A 17,435-nucleotide genomic window follows, 5' to 3' on the forward strand; every position below is an offset into this window, starting at 1 on the left:
GCACATCCCTTGGCCCCCACCTTCCCAGGCTGCCGCAGCCCAGTGCAGCACAGCTCTCCCACATCCCATCCTGCACATCAGCCTCCCCTCAGATGCCTGTAAGGGATGGTAACCAAGGAAACAAGGAAGAGGCAGCCAAGGTGAAAGGCAGCCCAGGCCCCCGGAGAGAGGCCGTGCTGGAGGCTGATGAGCAGCCTGCCTTTTCCCTGCCATTTCCCTGCCCGCCCAGGCGTGTTATCTGCAGCCGCAGCCTGCGCTCTCTGCCCGCCCCCTACATGCAGGTGCGGGGCTGAGGATGCCTGGAGTGGGAGGCACACATGATGCCAGCTCTCCTGTGCCTACCCTGGGGAAGAGATGTGAGTGCTGACACCAGGACAGCCACACATCCACCCCGGAGTGGCAGGGCAGCTTTTGCTATGGATTACTTAGGACAGAACAAAGCCATTGGTGCCACCAGGGCAGGGACAGAGTTGTGCTGGTGGTGGCAGCTTTCTCTGTGGGTCAGCAAGAGAAGACAGAGGAAACAAGGTGTCTACAATCCCAGTGGTCATCCCAACATTCCCTCTGTGCTGCTGGGGGTCACCCTCCCCTTTCCCTCTCCCCCAGAGAAAATCACAAAGCAAAGGGTTTACTTTTGCATAAACCATTTTCAAGCCTCTATGAGTGATGCATGTGGCAGCATGGGGGAAATGTGATGACGGAGAATTTGGAAATGTAACAGCTTTTCTCCCTGGGAACCAATGCTGCATGGAGGGAGGCCCAAGGGAGCCAGGGCAGTGCCCAGACAAAAAGGCACAGGGAACCTTGCACTGCTCCAGTGTAAGGCAAAGCCATCCTTCCTCCACAGCACTGGGCTCACATTACCCTAGGGACGTTTTTACAGCTTTATGACTTTTCTGACTTTTTCTGACAAGGATCCTGCTTCTGCTGGTTACCTTGAAATCCTCACAGTGCAGGTGCCAGGACCTGAACTGATCCTCTGGAATCCCTGCACAGCAACAGAGATAACCACCTAGATCTGCTTCCATGCTGCAATCCCATGTTACTGAAGACTTCTAGAAAATGTTGGGTGAACTGTGTCTCCTGAGCAGCATCTTGCTCTGTGGATGCAAGGGTCCCCAGCCAGGAGGGAAATGCTTGCTCTGGATGAGTTGTTTTAACCAGTCACCCAAGACACATGGTCAAGTCAGCCAGAGCTGAACTGCCCTCTACCATATCCAGAAGCATGGAGCTCCAGGTCACTCCACCTGGTCAGTGCTGCTTTCAGCCCAAGGGACGAGGTGATGCCACATCCCTGACCAGGTGCAGAGCTTGCCCCAGGAGGCAGACACTGCACTTGCTGGCCTTGGTGCCAGCCATCACTTCCCACCCTCCACACTACTGTCGGGCAGAAGACAAAAGCATCCTGGCTCAGGTGAGCCCCTGGATGCCCAGCTTGTTTCCAGCAGCCAAAAACTGTGAATGTTTGTGAAAGAGTATACGAACATGGCAGGCACATGGTGACTCTTGCCCCTGTAGTTCCCTGCAGTGATTTGTCTTAGCCTTCCTGAGTAAGATTTGCTATCCTGGTATTTAAGAGCTCAGCAAATTTTGCTTTCATGAGTTTGTCTGGTCCCTTCTCAAAGCCCAGTGAACTGCAGCATTTGCAGCTCCCTCTGTGGGACCAGCACCTCCTTCTGCTCTTCCCACAACCCTCCCCAAACTGCACCAGCGTGGAGGACAACCTGTAGAGGGGAGATACGGGCATATGGGACAATCTCATCCCTCCTGATCCAAAACCTGAACCACAACTTGATAATAACCCAATCCTATTAAAAAACCTGTTTCTAATGAAGCTCTTGGAAAACTCTTCAAGTGAAATTCCTCTTCAAAAATTCAGCACCAGGTGCCAAGACCAGAAAGAGATGGGCTGTACACCAGGCAATCCCAAAGGGACACCTGCAATCCTGCCAGCTCCACCACTGCAGCAACACCCAGCTGCTTTCAGAGAGGAGACCATTGCCCAAAATCCACACTCCGTAAGTCCCACCAAGAGCATACACCACATGGAGGGCCCTACCCCACTCCGACACTATCACTGCACTACAGGAGCATGGCCAATTCCACACGCCAGCTCTCCCCCTGCAGCACGTGCTGCCAAGCTCTCTGACCCACTTAGCTGAGGGGATAATCCTCAAATGAGATGGCAAATACAGCCCAAGCCTCTCCTCTGCAAATGAGATGAGACAGTATCTCCATTCCTCCCCTTCTACAACTCAGGAGCTTCCCACCACCTTCAAGAGCAGAGGTGTGCTCAGGGATGCTCCAGTGCCAGCTCCTAGTCCAGCCTCCAAGGTTTCTTCTCAGGAATGCCATGTCCTAACAGAGGAGCAGCATCAAGACTCCAGCAACGCCCGGCATACCCTCTTCTCTGGGTGCACAGGGCTCCCACCCACCTGGCAGGTATAGAGATCAAACACTTTGCACCTACACATCTCTGGAGCATCATCTCTAGTAACACCTCAGAGGCAGGCAGGAAACCACCCGCTGCTCCTTGTAAGCAGGGAAATGGGAGCTGCCAGCACAAGTGACTTACCCAAGAGTGAGGCAGCACCAGGGCCACGTGGTCCTTATCCAGGAGGTCACATCTGCCCTTCTCCACCTGGACACAGGTGCTGCAGCAGGAGAGCTGCCTTGCAAGGTGGTGCTCCCCTGGGAAGATGACCCACAAGCTATCTAACCCTCAAAGTCAGAAGCCAAGTTCAAGAGCCACTGAGCTTTCTGCTGGTGGCAGAAGCACACCTGCATGATCACCTCTGCAGCAACATCAGTGAAGACAGCCGGGAGGGAGCGAGGGGGGAAAGACACAGGGTCCAAAGTACTCAGGGAACCCATGGCAAAGTGCTGAGCCCCAAAATCAACCCTCTCATGGAGCAATGCCCTAATAAACTCTGGAGAGGACCATGGCAGCAGCCCATCGCCAAGAATACTCTGAGCCTGCAGCCAAGGGCCCTGCAGAAACAAAGGAGAGACCATGGAGGAAGAGAGCAGTTGAAAAGCAGCAGGGATCTCCCAGACTATCAAGATAAGAGACAGAAAGGTCAGGAGACTCCCTGGGGGCTCTGGGAAGAGCTAGATCCACTTTGGCTGAGTGACAAAGCCATAGGGGTGGGACAGCTGGCACTAGGGAAGGCAGGAGGAAGAACACAGGATACTGGACACAAGAAACAAAGGGGAGAAGAGCGCCCACCAGGGCTGGGAAGCAGCTGACACCACACGCTGCCTGGCAGGACACCCCTGAGACAATGCCACCGCTGTCCCCACACCCCGGGGCAGGAGCTGCACCAGGCTCACACACTGGGTAGCCTTTCAGGCCAGCTGCCTGCCCTGTCCTGGCCTCTCCCCGAACGCCTACAGACAGGAGGGGGCTCTGCATGGCTGATGATGTCTCTAGGAAGAAGGATGGAGAGCAAGTACTGAAGATTCTGTAAGGGAGCAGCCAGCACGGTAGGTCTGAATGAGGCCAAAAACTGCATGGCAGGGTCAGCACAGAAGCAGAGAGGAAACCCCACTGTCAGCCACACTTCTCACCACAATTCACTTTGAAAGCTCAACAGAAAACTCAGCTTTTTAATGCAATCAAAGACCAGCACTGCAGGGCCAGGCTCCTGCACACAGGTATGGAATCATGGCCAAGGGACTTCTGAGACTTAAGGGAAATGAAAAGCAGGAAGACAGTCCAACATTTCAGAACTGCAGGGTACCTTCTCACACCTTCTCACTTTCTGCCCCAGACCTGCTACAAGGGTTTGGGCTGGTCCACAGCCCTTGCCAGGCACAAGAAAAAACAGCTTGTGGTCACTTTTATAAACACTAGCAAATGAGGCAACCCCTCTGCCTATCCAGCAACACATTAAAATCCTGATGGGTCCCTTTGTGCACCAGGATTTGCAGTCCTCAGATGAAACTCCTCGTCATTGAAAAGGATACCCCCCAGGCAGCCCTAGGGCTGGGGAACATGCAGGCTGCTCCTGCCCTTAACCTAGGGGAGGACTAGGGCTCACAACTGCAGTGGCAGCATCATTCCCACCGCTGCAGAGGGCTGGAGCCTGCGCGATGTGCGGCGATGCACAGGGATTCACAGTGGCAGCAGCTCAGCCCAACCTTCAAGGAAGCCCTCCTCTTTGGAGGAAGGTTGCTAAGCAGCCAGGAGGGATGTGGCCACGGGAACGGAGATGTCCTGTCCCTTCTGCAGGCATTGGTCCCGAGAGCTGACAGCAGCTCAGGCAATGCAGCCAAGCAGACAAGCTCGGAGCCCCACAGCACAGCCCCAGCAGGACCTGCCCCAGCTCCCAGCTCAGCTGCTCCAGGGGCAGCCATAGCCACAGACAAAGGATGAGTCCTTGGCTGGCACAAGCTGTTGGAGCCAGGAGGAGGGAAAGAAATGACAGACCTGGTTTTATTATCTCTGCATTGAATCAGCTCCTTGGCTGGACCAGCAGCACAAGGCAGAGGAAGGTCTCTGAACTGCTGGCAGGAGTCAGGCAGCTGCTCTCTGGTTGGCTGCTGCAGGATCTGACATGAGGAGCCAGAAGCACGCATCCTCCTCTGCTTGAGAGGCCAGGGTGGACATGGGCTGCAGCTGCCCAAGACTACATGGTCCCTACAAGTCAACCACAGCACAGAACCTTCCAGGACCAACCATGAGAAACTAACAGCCTCCAACTGCTTTTGATTCTCTCCAACTTCCAAACCCTGTCATCATTACCTTTGGAGCCAACAATAGCTAGAAAAAAGCCTGAGATTTCTCCTTCCCACCCTGTTTCCCCACTGATGTCCAGGAGCACCAGCCTGCAGCACACAGGAGACGCTGCCCTTACCTCTGCGCATCGGGCTGGGAAATGGCATTGACCACAGCCTCCACTGCTGTGTCAAAGAGCTCTGGGTCCTGCAGAGAGGTGAAAGCTGCCTGGATGAGGTTCTCGCAGTCCATCAGCGGGATCTCCAGCTGAACCCAGCTGGAGAAGCACTTCAGCACCTTCTGCTTGATGAAACCCGGGGAGTCCTGCTGCTGCAGCAGCTGCTCCAGCAAAGGGAAGACGGAGCCGCACTCCTGCGCCAGGACGCTGCGTACCTGGCCCTTGCGGTACTGTGGAAGGCGGCTGGTCTGAAACTCCTCAGGCAGCACCGTCAGCAGCTCCAGCAGCGCCAGGCACCGCGCCCGCCCGTCCACGTTGGAGTCCTCGGCCTGGAACACGCGCACCATGTCGGCCACAGCGCAGGGCCAGGCCTCTGGCATCATGCTGAGCGCCAGGGAGGCCAACGCCACGCACAGCCGGGTCAGCACGATCTTGGAGCCGCTGGCAAAGCGCGTGATGTGGGTGAAGAGCTGCGACTTGAGGCTCTCATACTGGTCAGCCGGGATGTCGTTCCAGTAACGGGAGATTTTAATGTGGAGAGCGCTGGCACCAAAGTACTGGATCTCAGGCACCTTGTCCATGTGGAGAAGCAGCCAGCTGAAGTGCCATGCCTGGGGGGACACCTGTGCCTGCATCAGCCATTTCTGAGCCAAGTTCTTGTTCTCGATGTTTGGGTCATAATACAGCTGATGGAGAGCCTGGAAAAGAGAGGGAAGCACCCTAGAGCAGCTGAGGAGCACCACTGTGGCCTGTCCTGCCTTGGAAAGGCTTACCAGGAAGGCTCACTAGGATGGAGCCCTGGACAGCCAGCCCCCCTCCCCAGGGCAGCCTGTGTTAGGTGGCCTCCCTTTTCCTATTCTCAGTGAAGCAAGAGTGATCTGGCAGCAGGAAAGGACCTGCAAAGCATCCTTCCCCTCTCTCATGCTTCACTCTAGAAATGTCTGTTCCTTAGTCATTTCCCATCTTCACCTTCACTTGTGCTGGATCTGCCTGCTCCCCTGCTGATGTGCCATCACTGGGGTGGGCACAGGACCCTTCTTCCACATGAGGACTGTAAGGGACATGGCTGACCAGCACTCCTGCCTTCCACCCACACCTGCTCTCTGAAAGGTGTTGTGATCCACAGCTTGCATCTATGAGCCCATGGAATGCAGGAGCCACTGCGGATCCTTGTCTGTCAGGTTATGCAGAGTCCTGAAAGCCCACAGTCACTAAGTTCAGGGATTAATCTCTCCATGAAGCCTCTTCAAAATATTCCCAAACCCACCCAGTTACAGCTGAGCCAAGAGAGCTGGCATCCAACCCTGCCTCTGCCAGTCCAGGGCTGCTCAGTCCAGCTCTCCATATGGAGAAGGGAAACATCACTTACCTGCTTCTGCAGCTTTGTGAGATCTAGTTACTGCTTTGCATAGCTCAGATCCACATGAACAGCTTCACACAGGCTACAAGGCTTTATTTGCAGGGGAATATTATACAGATATGAAGCCCAACCTTAATTAGCTACTTATCCTGAGTGGGTACAGCCAGCAACCAGTGATGTCCTCACACAAGGAGGGGAAGAATAACTACTCCTTGCCTGAAATCCATCTTCTAGCAGTGAGGATTTCTGCCTGGCACAGCACATTTCATTTCAAATTGCTGACTGCACACGCCAGGAGCAAGGAAAATCCATGGCACCTCTCAGGCAATCAGGCACCCGTCGCACCCTACCAGCAAATCAGACGATGATTGCAGCAGGTGCAGAGGATTCTTCTGTGTCCCCACCCTGGCTCCAGGTCTCAAATAGCCTCCCCCCCCAAAAAAAAAGCTCTATGGAATTCTTGTGGTTCTTGTACCCAGGAGAGGATTTAAACCCTATTTTTAAGCATGCAGAGCTGGCAGCTTGGGGCATGGGAACAAGCTTCCCAAGCAAGAGCTTGTGCCTCCTGCAGCTTCCCAGTGGGAGACCACAGAGCAGGACAATATGGCAGGAACTTTACAGAGTCGGCATTGCTTGGGCCATAACTTGAATCGCCGCTGTTCAAGACTGTGACAGGGGAAAATGAGGACAACCTCTTTGTAAGAAAGAGGTTATGAAGTACGTCGTAGGAGACAGACTTGGCCAACATGGGCTGCAGAGGGACAGTGTCTGACCCACTAAAACACGTATCCTGACACAGAAAAGGTTAACCCTAGATAAGCAGGGCATGGGAGAGAGAAATATGTCCCAACAGAGCAAGCCAAGGGGAGACCACGAGCTCTCAGTAGCTAGCCAAACCTTTGCTCTGTTTCCAGTTATCTTGGACTTGGATGCAGGAAGCATCACTCAGCTGCTGGGGCAGAGGCAAGCACTGTCATTCCCTCCAAGCAAAGCAACAATTCACTATAGAGCAGCAGCTGCAGATGTGCTAAAAGCTCAGCCACTCCTGGGGGTAGGAACCTGGCTCCTACCCCTGCTCTTGTGCTAAGGACTGAGTCATCCTGCAGCAGGGCTGAAGCTGGAGCTCCCAGCCATTACCGGCTCAGTCTCTTACTTGCTCCCATCAGAGCTTGCTGCTTATTTTTCTTCCCAAATAAACCTCACTTGAGATTCCCAGAACGGTGACAACCCACTCCTTCCCTTCACTGCTTGCTGGGCAGTCATAAGGTGAAAAGAGCAGTGCCCTCTGCCTGTTCCCTAGCCCAGGATCCTTCCCCACCTCTTCTCAACCTCTATTTTTACACCTCCATGCACTTTCTAATGAATTTATTTCTTCTATTTTGAAGAGTGCTACCGCTTAGAAAATTGTGGGGAGAAAAAAATCCCTATGCATCACATATTTCAAGGCACAATGTGTACACAGGAGCCCTAAGCTCTAAACCAGCACAAACTATGCAAAACACAGACCTGATCATGTGTTCAGGATGGACCTGGTCCACAGTGTTGGGTTTCTGACCCACAAGCTCCCCAACTGCTCACCTGTGCTGGCCACAGAGCTGCTGCATGCCTGCATGCCAGTCTCACAGCAGGGAGACTGCCAGGCAAAGCATGGCACTGTGCTCACTCTGGGCACACCACAGCGAGCCCCAGGAGCAATGTATGTGCAGGGCAAGCCTTGCACAGCACTGCAGGTCCATGGGACCATGGCAGGGCAGCAGAGCAGGGGTTGGCAAACACAGTCTGCCTGCTGGGAAGCAGCTGAGGGCTCATCCTCCACCTGGCTGGGGCTGTCAGTGCTGCTGGCTAAGGCCTGATGCTGCCAACAGGGTCTGCTTCAAGCCAGCAGCCTCTGGTGCTTCCATATGATCATCTGACTGAATGGAGAGGAGTGAGCAACCAGGAAGAGCCCAGCATGAGGCTGAGGTGCAAGCAGGTACCAACCCTGCACACACACCTCCAGCGCACACACCTCCAGCGCACACACATCCAGCGCACACACATGCAGCGCACACACATCCAGCGTACACACATCCAGTGCACACACCTCCAGCACACACACCTCCAGCACACACACCCAGTGCACACACCTCCAGCACACATCCAGTGCACACACATCCAGTGCACACACACCCAGTGCACACACATCCAGTGCACACACATCCAGCGCACACACACCCAGCGCACACACACCCAGCGCACACACATCCAGCGCACACACACCCAGCGCACACACACCCAGCGCACACACATCCAGCGCACACACATCCAGCGCACACACACCCAGTGCACACACACCCAGTGCACACACATCCAGCGTACACACATCCAGTGCACACACCTCCAGCACACACACCTCCAGCACACACACCCAGTGCACACACCCAGTGCACACACCCAGTGCACACACACCCAGTGCACACACATCCAGCGCACACACATCCAGCGCACACACATCCAGTGCACACACCTCCAGCACACACACCTCCAGCACACACACCCAGTGCACACACACCCAGTGCACACACATCCAGCGCACACACATCCAGTGCACACATCCAGCACACACCTCCAGCACACACACACCCAGTGCACACACACCCAGTGCACACACCTCCAGCACACATCCAGCGCACACACACCCAGTGCACACACACCCAGTGCACACATACCCAGTGCACACACACCCAGCGCACACACACCCAGCGCACACACATCCAGCACACACCTCCAGCACACACACATCCAGTGCACACACATCCAGCGCACACACACCCAGTGCACACACCTCCAGTGCACACACATCCAGCGCACACACACCCAGCGCACACACACCCAGCGCACACACATCCAGCGCACACACACCCAGTGCACACACCTCCAGTGCACACACATCCAGCACACACCTCCAGCACACACACATCCAGTGCACACACATCCAGTGCACACACATCCAGTGCACACAGCCCCAGCAGAGACTCCAGCACTGGCTCTGCTAAAAAACCCCAGCTGCTGCATCGTAACAATGGCAAGGAGGGAGCACTATCATAGCTGCTCACCTCAACACTTGTGCTGGGGAGATGTCACTCCCCCTGCATTAAGAGGAACAGTGAGCAATTGGATCCCAAGACCCCTTCCCAGGCAGGGCCAGCTTTCCAGATATGTGGACAGCTTTCCCGCCACCACCATCCCAGCAACTTGCCTGCATCCCTCATACTCTGCCCCGTGCGCAGTCCCCACCGTCACCAGTGAGCTCTCTGGGGAGGCATCCATGCCCAGAAACACCAGCTCAGAGTCCTTCTCGTCCCACTCCTCCTCCAGGGAGTCTCGGGGGAGGTTTCCAGCAAAAGTCTCCAAGGACATGCTGGAGCCTCCACTGCTCAGCACCTCAAAGAGAGAAGTTGAGTGGAAAGATGAAAAAGTCTACCAACTACACAAAGAAATTCAGAGGATGGAAGCAAAGTTGATGCTGAAAGCTCATACTACAAGCTGTTGGAAATCAGAAGAATATTCTTGAAAAAGACATCTGTTCACTATCTCAGCCCCCTTTTGCAAGCACCCTGCCTGGGAGGGGACCAGTTGTGGTGGCTCCTGAAAGAAACATGGCTGTTCCTGCCTGCATGCAGGGCACCAGGTGGAAAGGAAAAGCAGCACGGGCCCCAGGGCTACCAACAGCACACCCCATCCAGTACTCTACACAACATGGGAGACCCTTCCAGAGGGCCTCCAAGGCTAGACATAAATACTGGGACCATCCTAACCAAGCTCAAAGCAGCAGAAGAAACCCCTGGGAGCAGACTAGGCTCTCTTCCTGGCCTACCACACACATCAGATGAGTACCATCCTCTGCTGAGAGCATTGGGCAGGGGGTTGCAAGACCCCATGCCCTGCAGAAGGGCACCTGAACACCCAGCGTGCTCCTCCTCAGCAAGGAGACACTGCCCTCATGCCAGATCAGGCACCAGCACTGGCTGCTGTTGGACTTTAGCACGACCATTCTGGCTAGCACCCTGAGGCCCATCAGGAAGCACTGGAGATGACACGGGGAATTTATTAGTGCCAAGAGGGAGAAGCAGAAGGCATGAAATTGGGTAGTGACATCTAACAGGGAGGGTTTGTGCATTGCAATTTGAACGGGTGGCTGACACCAGACCTGCCTCCCCTGCAATTAGACCTGTAATGTGAGAACTGGTAAACAGCCTGGCTGTCAGCTATGCCCTTTGGCCAGGGAAGGAGCCTTCTCCAACATCAGCTCTGCTTGGCTGAAAATAATTCAAGCTTATTATGATGGCTCTTCCCTGCTCTAAAAAGCTGTGACCAAAGCCTCAGTCAGGCTTTAGTCACTGGAGCAACATCAGCCCCTCAAGTAAGCTGCACTGGTGCAGGGCAGCCTGCCCAAAAGACACGGGTCAGAGATCCCATGCTGGTTCCTTTGTGAGGTGGAACGGGAGCAGTTCAAGGAGAGTTACAGCTGAGCAGAGGCACCTGATCTTAGGCTGCACTCATGTATCGCAAAGGAAAAGGATCTGCTACAAGCCCAGAATCCCCAAGCACTCACCCTTCAGAGCTTCTGCAGGGAGCCCAGTGCCAGCAGACAGTCTCCCTCACTGCACTGCGTAAATACGTGAACACGGGGTGCCCTGCAGAGAGGTGTTGTGTCCATGCCATTATGGGGTGACAAGAGGAGCCTCAGACACATGGCTCTGATCCCAGAGCGGGAGTGTGCTGCCTGCTGTTCTTGGGGGCTCCATGGGGAGACAGCTGCCCTCCAAGGGCCAGTCTCCTTGAGCACACAGACCTGACAGCAGGTACAACCCTGAGTGAGGTCTGCATCACAGCTGGGGAAACAGAAAGCTGCAAAATATATTCCTGCTCTGCTCCTTGTGGTGTGCCCACAGCCACGGCATGGCGGGGGCAGCGGTGGCCAGGTCCCTCGGCAACCACCAGCCTCCTTCCAGCAGGACCCCCCGGGATGTCTCCCGCTGCAGTCTCTCTCTGTCCTTTCTACTTGAACGCACTCACACCGCCAGCGCTCCAGGCCTGCAGCAGCACAGCCATTACCCTGGCTCTGCCAAGTGAAGGGAACATCATCCCTGCCTCCCCCTGCCCGCAGCAGCTGGCCCCCCCAGCCCCAGTGGGGCAGGCTGAGCAGCCAGCACCCCGGGAAGGCAGCAGCCTGCTGAGGATAGCAAATGGATGCAAAATAAAGCCGGGTGTGTGCTGCCAGGCATGCTGCTCCTGTTCAAGGATCCACATTTTGCCAGCAGTCCAAAAGAAAAGGGTTTTTCTCCCCTCTGCTAATAAAAGATGCTGCCCCTCTGAAGCCCCTCTTTGAGCCCAGCTTGCCCACACCAAATCCTCAGCTGTCCAGAAGAGGCTGCAGCCCAGACACAGCTCAGCAGCTTTGGCACCCCTCCCACTGCTTCACTGCCATCATCCCTCTGCAGAGCACAGGGTGGTCCCCAGCAGGGACAGGCACTGTGGGACACGCGTGCACTCCCTGCGAGGGTGGGCAGGGGCCTGAACAAGCAAAGGGTGAGGAGAAGCAGAGAGAAACCCTGGGAATGCAAAGCCCAGGATGAGCGGCAAGGGTGAGCTGAAACCCCTGTACGCTATCCCTTGTTTCTACCCAACACTTCCATGATGGAGTACACAAGCAATTTGAGAGAGGAATTTCTGCTGGAGCCTAGGCATCAATGCCATCCATTCCTGCTCCATAATACACCAGAGTTGAGACGAGACTCCAGCGATAGCCCTTGTAAAGCTCAGACAAGCACTGGACAACAAGATGCTGCCTTCTCATCCCATCAGCACCACACCACAGGAAGGAGCCATGTGTTCAGCCAAGGTTCACTCTGGCTGGAATCTGCTTCTGCAAGAACACATGCTTCCCTCGATTTTGCAAGAATCTCTCCTCTTAAGACCCCCAGCTTACCCTCCCCAGTGTGGCTGCCACATCTCACACATGCAGACTGCCTCTAAGGACTAAGGGGTTGATCCACTGCCAGATAGAGGATGCCATTCCCTCACCCTCGTGAGGGTATTTGTAATTCTCTTGATCAGGTTTCTGAAGACAGGCAATAACCTTCCGAAAAAACCAGATGCACTTGATTTCTCCTCCCCATTCTCCTGGGTAGAAGGCAGCCCCAGCAGCTGCCACATCCCTGAGGCTCAGCATCTCAGAGGAGCAGTGATCAAAGCCATCCCTCTCTCATTGCGGTAGGCTCCGGATGTCAGCTCCATGACACCCCGCCTACCCATCCTGCCGGAGAGACTCTGTGCATTCATCAGGCATCTCCAGAGAGGCACACGGCAATCTGGAAGGCCCAGAGATGCCAGACCACTAATGTGCTAGGGAAAAGACGTCAGCGAATATTACAAACACCCCAGAGGATCAGAGGCAGGACAAGGGACGAAAGACCGTGGAAGGAATTAGACAAAAAAAGAGGGCGAGAGCAGGCACTTGGGAAATTCATGGAGGAACGGCACTACCTTTTTTCTTATTTCAAAAAGGGCGATACTGCTGAAGCAGATTCAGCTGCACTAAGAACACATGAGGAGGGTCTCGCATTCTTCCTCTCCGGTCCAATACTGCAGCATTAGGTGCTGATATCCCTGACCTGAGGGAAACCAAGACTGCAGGGCACAAGTCCTGTTTGTGCACTGCTCCTCTGAGACAGACACAGCAGCCCGGACTAAACATCTGCAATCCATCTTCATCATCACCCCAGCACCAGGCTGTCAGTCACACCAGGGACAGCTCCTGGGCACACAAAAGCACAAACCAGATTGCACCATTTAGGCAATGAAAGGTTGAGCATTCTCACAGCCTGAAGCCCTTGGCTTTCCCAGCCTTCCCTTCCCTCTAACCCCTCCAAACACAGCAGCAGAGCCCCACTCAGCAGGAGGTGCAGGGGAAGCAGCACCAGCCCAGAGCTGCTGGACACCCAGCAGGTACACACAGCGTGGCCACGCCAGCCTGCTCTAGCTGTGCTGAAGTCAGAGCAGCATCTAGGTCAGGCTCAGAAGAAAACAAAAAGCAAACAAGCAGCCCTCAGCTAGGACTGGGGGTTGCTGACACAGTAACCGTATCAAAACAGCTCAGCCCCAGCACAGCCCCGCTCCTTCCCTGTGCTACAGGAGAGCTTGCTACGGAAAAACGGAGCAAAAAAATACAGGGAGCAACTTTCAGATGGTTCCTGAAGTGCAGCATCTGAACCTGGCACCTGTCCACAGGCTTTTAGACCTGTCAGCTGGCCCTGCCTCCAGCCTGCACCCTCCTGCCTCCCTGAAACCACTGGTCACAGCTGGAGGGATCTCTCTCTGGCATTGGTTATGCATAAACACAGCAATGATCCTCTTTAGCTACACAGACACCCAGAGCCCTACAAAACCCCACTGCAGAATAAACAACAGAAGGGGTACAAAAGGATTTTCCAGGGACAGAAAACCATCAGAAGAGTGTGACAGGGGCAGTCTGGTGAGACTGCCCTAGCTACAACTGCCACACATGATGACTTCCACTGCGGGAGACCTGGAAAGGCTTCAGCCCTCACACTGTTCCTAACCCCAGCACTTATCACTAACTGACTCAGAGTGGAGTCAAACCCTGATTTTAATCAGTATTCAGTATTATTAATAGAGCTGTGCACAAAACCTAGCAGGTGGAAGAGCTCAGGCCAGTAGGAGCATCACTCATCTGCCAGCATCACCTCTGACAAAGTGGTTCTACCCACCTGCATCCCACAAAACCTGCTCCCAGCAAAGCCCATCTCTCCTTCACTTTGTACCCCACAGCCCTTCCTGGAAAAGACTGACACAGGAAGGCTCTGAGCTGCTGAATCTCTGGGGTTTTTTCTGATCCCACCCCATCCTTCTTCCCCTGTTCAGGGACTGTGCTGCTGCCCCCCACCAGCAGCTCAGAGCCCCACTGCAGTCCACAGCTGCACCTTCAGAGGACACTACTGAGATGGCAAAGCCTGCAGAGATCGGGAGAGGCCAGGCAGACTGGGGGAGGGGAGATGAAGCATCCTAGAGGGCATCTCTGCCTCCTCCCAGGCATCGGGAGACTAAATCCCAAACAGCTTGGCAAGGATGAGCTGCCTCTCGGCACAGCCGCACCTCACCCAGCCAGTGCCGAGTGCCCGCACCCTGGCACTGCCCACCCTTCGCAGGCAAGTGTGCGCCTCATTGTTGGTGCAAACAAAGGAGTGGTTTGTGTCTGACAAAAAGAAAGGAAGTCAGAGGCAAAATCATCCAGCAGCCCTGGCTGTATGCAGATTAAGCCGCAGAAGGTTGCACGAATGTAGCATTTTCCAGACATCAGTTAATCCCCCCGGCGGTGCTCTGTCTCCCTGGAAGAGGTGGGCTGAGTCTCACCTGCAGCCACAAAGGCAACCAGCGCCCAGTGACAAACCTGACATCCCTGAGCTGACATCTCCTGTGAGGCCAGGCAACCCACTGGGGAGCGACAGGCGTGAAAAGCTTGGGGAAATGGTTTAGTGGTGGGCTTGGCGGAGCTGAGCTAACCATTGGACACGATGATCTGAGAGGTCCTTTCCAACCTAAACGATTCCACAATTCTATGTGCCCACCAGCACGCCCATGAGTATTGCTTTGGCAGGGATCTCAGTCTATTCTTATAGAGGAAAAATGAGGACACTGGGATTCCCACTAGCTGTCTGAGGACCGAGCTACGGATGTCTGTCGGATGTCTGGCTACAGGGTAAGTGGAAGGGTGATGCACTTGCTGTTTGCCCTTCAGGGATGCATCCTCTGCTGCCCTGCCCTCATCACCTCCAAGGTGGCCACGGGAAGGTTTTCGCTCAGCTGCCCTCCTGGGTGCTCACTGAGGTGCCCTGCTTGGTCTCCATGACGAATCCCAGGTCACACATCAGTTGCTCAGGGCTCATCCCAGCAGCAGTGTGATGCCAGCAGGCCTTGGTTTGCCGTAGCCATTCCCTGGATCCCAGATTTCAGCAATCAGCCTCACTCCTGTTGCCCTGCAGATGCTTTGGAGGACTTTGAGCATCAGCAGGAGGAAAGGGGCTGGATTCCTGGTTTAGAAAGGCATCACTGGGCCATCCGCCCTCTGAAGGCTTTTCCCAACCGTAACACCCAGTAATTCCCAGCACCTGGCAAAAGTTCCTTCCTTCCCTGCCTAATGGAGACATTGATAATGGCCTTCACATTGATGCATCTGGTTCAGTAGCCAGGACCAGACCCGCGGGCTCTCCCTGACCAGCGCTGCAGCTGTCGACCTAGAGGACGCCAGTCGGAGACACACACAACCCCTCCCTTCTGCTCCCATTCCTGCCACATCATTTTCCCTCCCCGGGCTGCCCCGGCGGCTCCCGCTCCAGCCCCACGCCCCGGAGCCCCCGGCAGCGGCAGGGCGGGCAGGCATAAGGGACGCCGCCCGCCGCCCTCGCCGGGCCCGGCACCGCCGAGCAGGTGCCCCCCCGCTCCCCGAGCCGCATCCCTCGCAGCACCGCGGCACCATCAGCACCCCGCCGCCGAGTCCCCCGCCCCGCCACGGCCGCGGGTGGGCCGGCGGGGTTCGCTCACCTTCTCCACGTTCTCCACGGTGAAGTCGAGGCCCTGCGGCGGCGGCGGCGGCGGCGGCGGCGCCTCCGCCCTCCGCTCCATGGCTGCGGCGGCGCTCAGGAGGCGGCGGCGGGCGGGCGACAGCGGCGGCGCACGGGCAGCCGCATCGCGGCGGGACCCGCCTCCCCGCCCCGACGGGGGCGGCGGCACCGGGGCGGCGCGGCTCGGCGCGGCGGTCGGGCCGGGAGGCGCCCGCGGGAGTCCCCGAGCAGCCCCGGCGCCCCGCTCCGCTTCTCTCCGACGCCGCCTCGCCTCTCCCCGCGGCCCCGCAGGCGCGGCCGGGCAGCCCAGGACCTGCCGCAGCGCCGCGCCGCACGCCGGGAGCGGTAGTCCCGGCCCACGCGCGTCCCCTGCCGGGCACCGCGCACCGGGCAACCGGCACCGCTCCCCGCGCGCGGCCCCGCTCCGCGCCCTCCCGCTGCCACCTCAGGGGCACCCCCGTCCCCGTCCCCATCACGGGCACACGCAGGGGTTGGACGCGCAGCCCATCGCTTTATTGCTACAGGAAAAGGCGACTGTACAAAAATAGAGTTTATCCCTCAAATTTTACAAATAATAGAAAAAGGGTGCAGGGGGCACAGGGTGCTGCCCAGGGCTTCACTGCAGCGCTGGGGTTAAATTACACCCGGCCCCCGGGGGCCCAAAGTCATAAATAGGAGCTGCCGCTCGAGAACAATAAATAAATAATTTAGAGTAATAAATAGTTTAGTGCCACAGCACCACGGAGCAGCGAGGGGAGCCTGCCACCACCCTGGGAACCAGGCAGGGGTGGGGGTCCCAGTGGGTGCCTAGACCCAGCACCCTGCAGAATACTAGGGGCTGCTGCTAGTCCGGGTGCAGGCCCCCCACTCCACACTGGCGCAGATTGGCCCCACTGCAGCCCTGCCTTCAGGGACACCCCTTCCCTGCACCACTGACCCCAGGGTGCCCAAGGGAACAGGGAAGTTTTGCCCCCTCTGAAGCTCGGGTGATGCTTGGCCCCTAGAGCACAGGTGCAGGAGTGCTGCTGATGGATGCTGGGCTGGCAGACCCCTGCGAGTGGTGGGGATGGTCCATTCTCTCTTCAGCTCCTCTCCCAGGGCTGAGCCGGGGCACCTGGGCAGGACCCCATGTAGCCAGTGGCACCAGCTGCTTGGCACTGAGCAGGTGGGGGCTTGGCCACCCACACCCCAGTCATGACTCTATCTCACCTCTGTTCTTTGTGGCCACATATGAACAGGGGCGCCAGCCTCTGCCAGACTCTTTTTCTGAGCAACAGTGCCACTGCATGTGGCAAGCTGGAGTGTGTTGGCATGTGTAGAGCTGGGGCCAAGCCAGCAGCCCCCTCCTCAACCAATACAGCTGCACTCAGCTGCTGAGAGCTTCTCCACTGTTTGCCATGTGTTCTCCACATCCATGAAGGAGACAGCCTCATAGCGGGTGGGTCGGCAGCAGGGGTGGCTGAGGACCCGCTCCTGTGGCCTCGGGGCGATGAGCTGCTGCCGCAGCAGGCTGCCCAGCGTCAGGTCATAGTTGCTGCGTGCCCGGTGGCAGGA

At 56.4% G+C, this 17,435-nt stretch overlaps 1 protein-coding gene across 5 annotated transcripts in view; it reads right to left on the reverse strand.

Moving 5' to 3' along the window:
- IPO13 (importin 13) overlaps positions 1–17,435 on the reverse strand; it is a 38,984-nt gene that overhangs the window by 16,386 nt on the left and 5,163 nt on the right. For 3 of the 5 annotated variants that reach the window (XM_039555676.1, XM_039555675.1, XM_039555674.1), the window contains one exon: positions 4,860–5,596. In XM_039555676.1, the coding sequence (XP_039411610.1) occupies positions 4,860–5,596 (737 nt within the window). Of the gene's footprint in view, positions 1–4,859; positions 5,597–15,861; positions 15,980–17,435 lie in introns of those variants that run through there. The other 2 variants (XM_039555678.1, XM_039555677.1) reach the window with 1 other exon arrangement.

This window comes from Corvus cornix, chromosome 8 (assembly GCF_000738735.6).
Source record: "Corvus cornix cornix isolate S_Up_H32 chromosome 8, ASM73873v5, whole genome shotgun sequence".
In the NCBI taxonomy this organism is placed as follows: domain Eukaryota; kingdom Metazoa; phylum Chordata; class Aves; order Passeriformes; family Corvidae; genus Corvus; species Corvus cornix.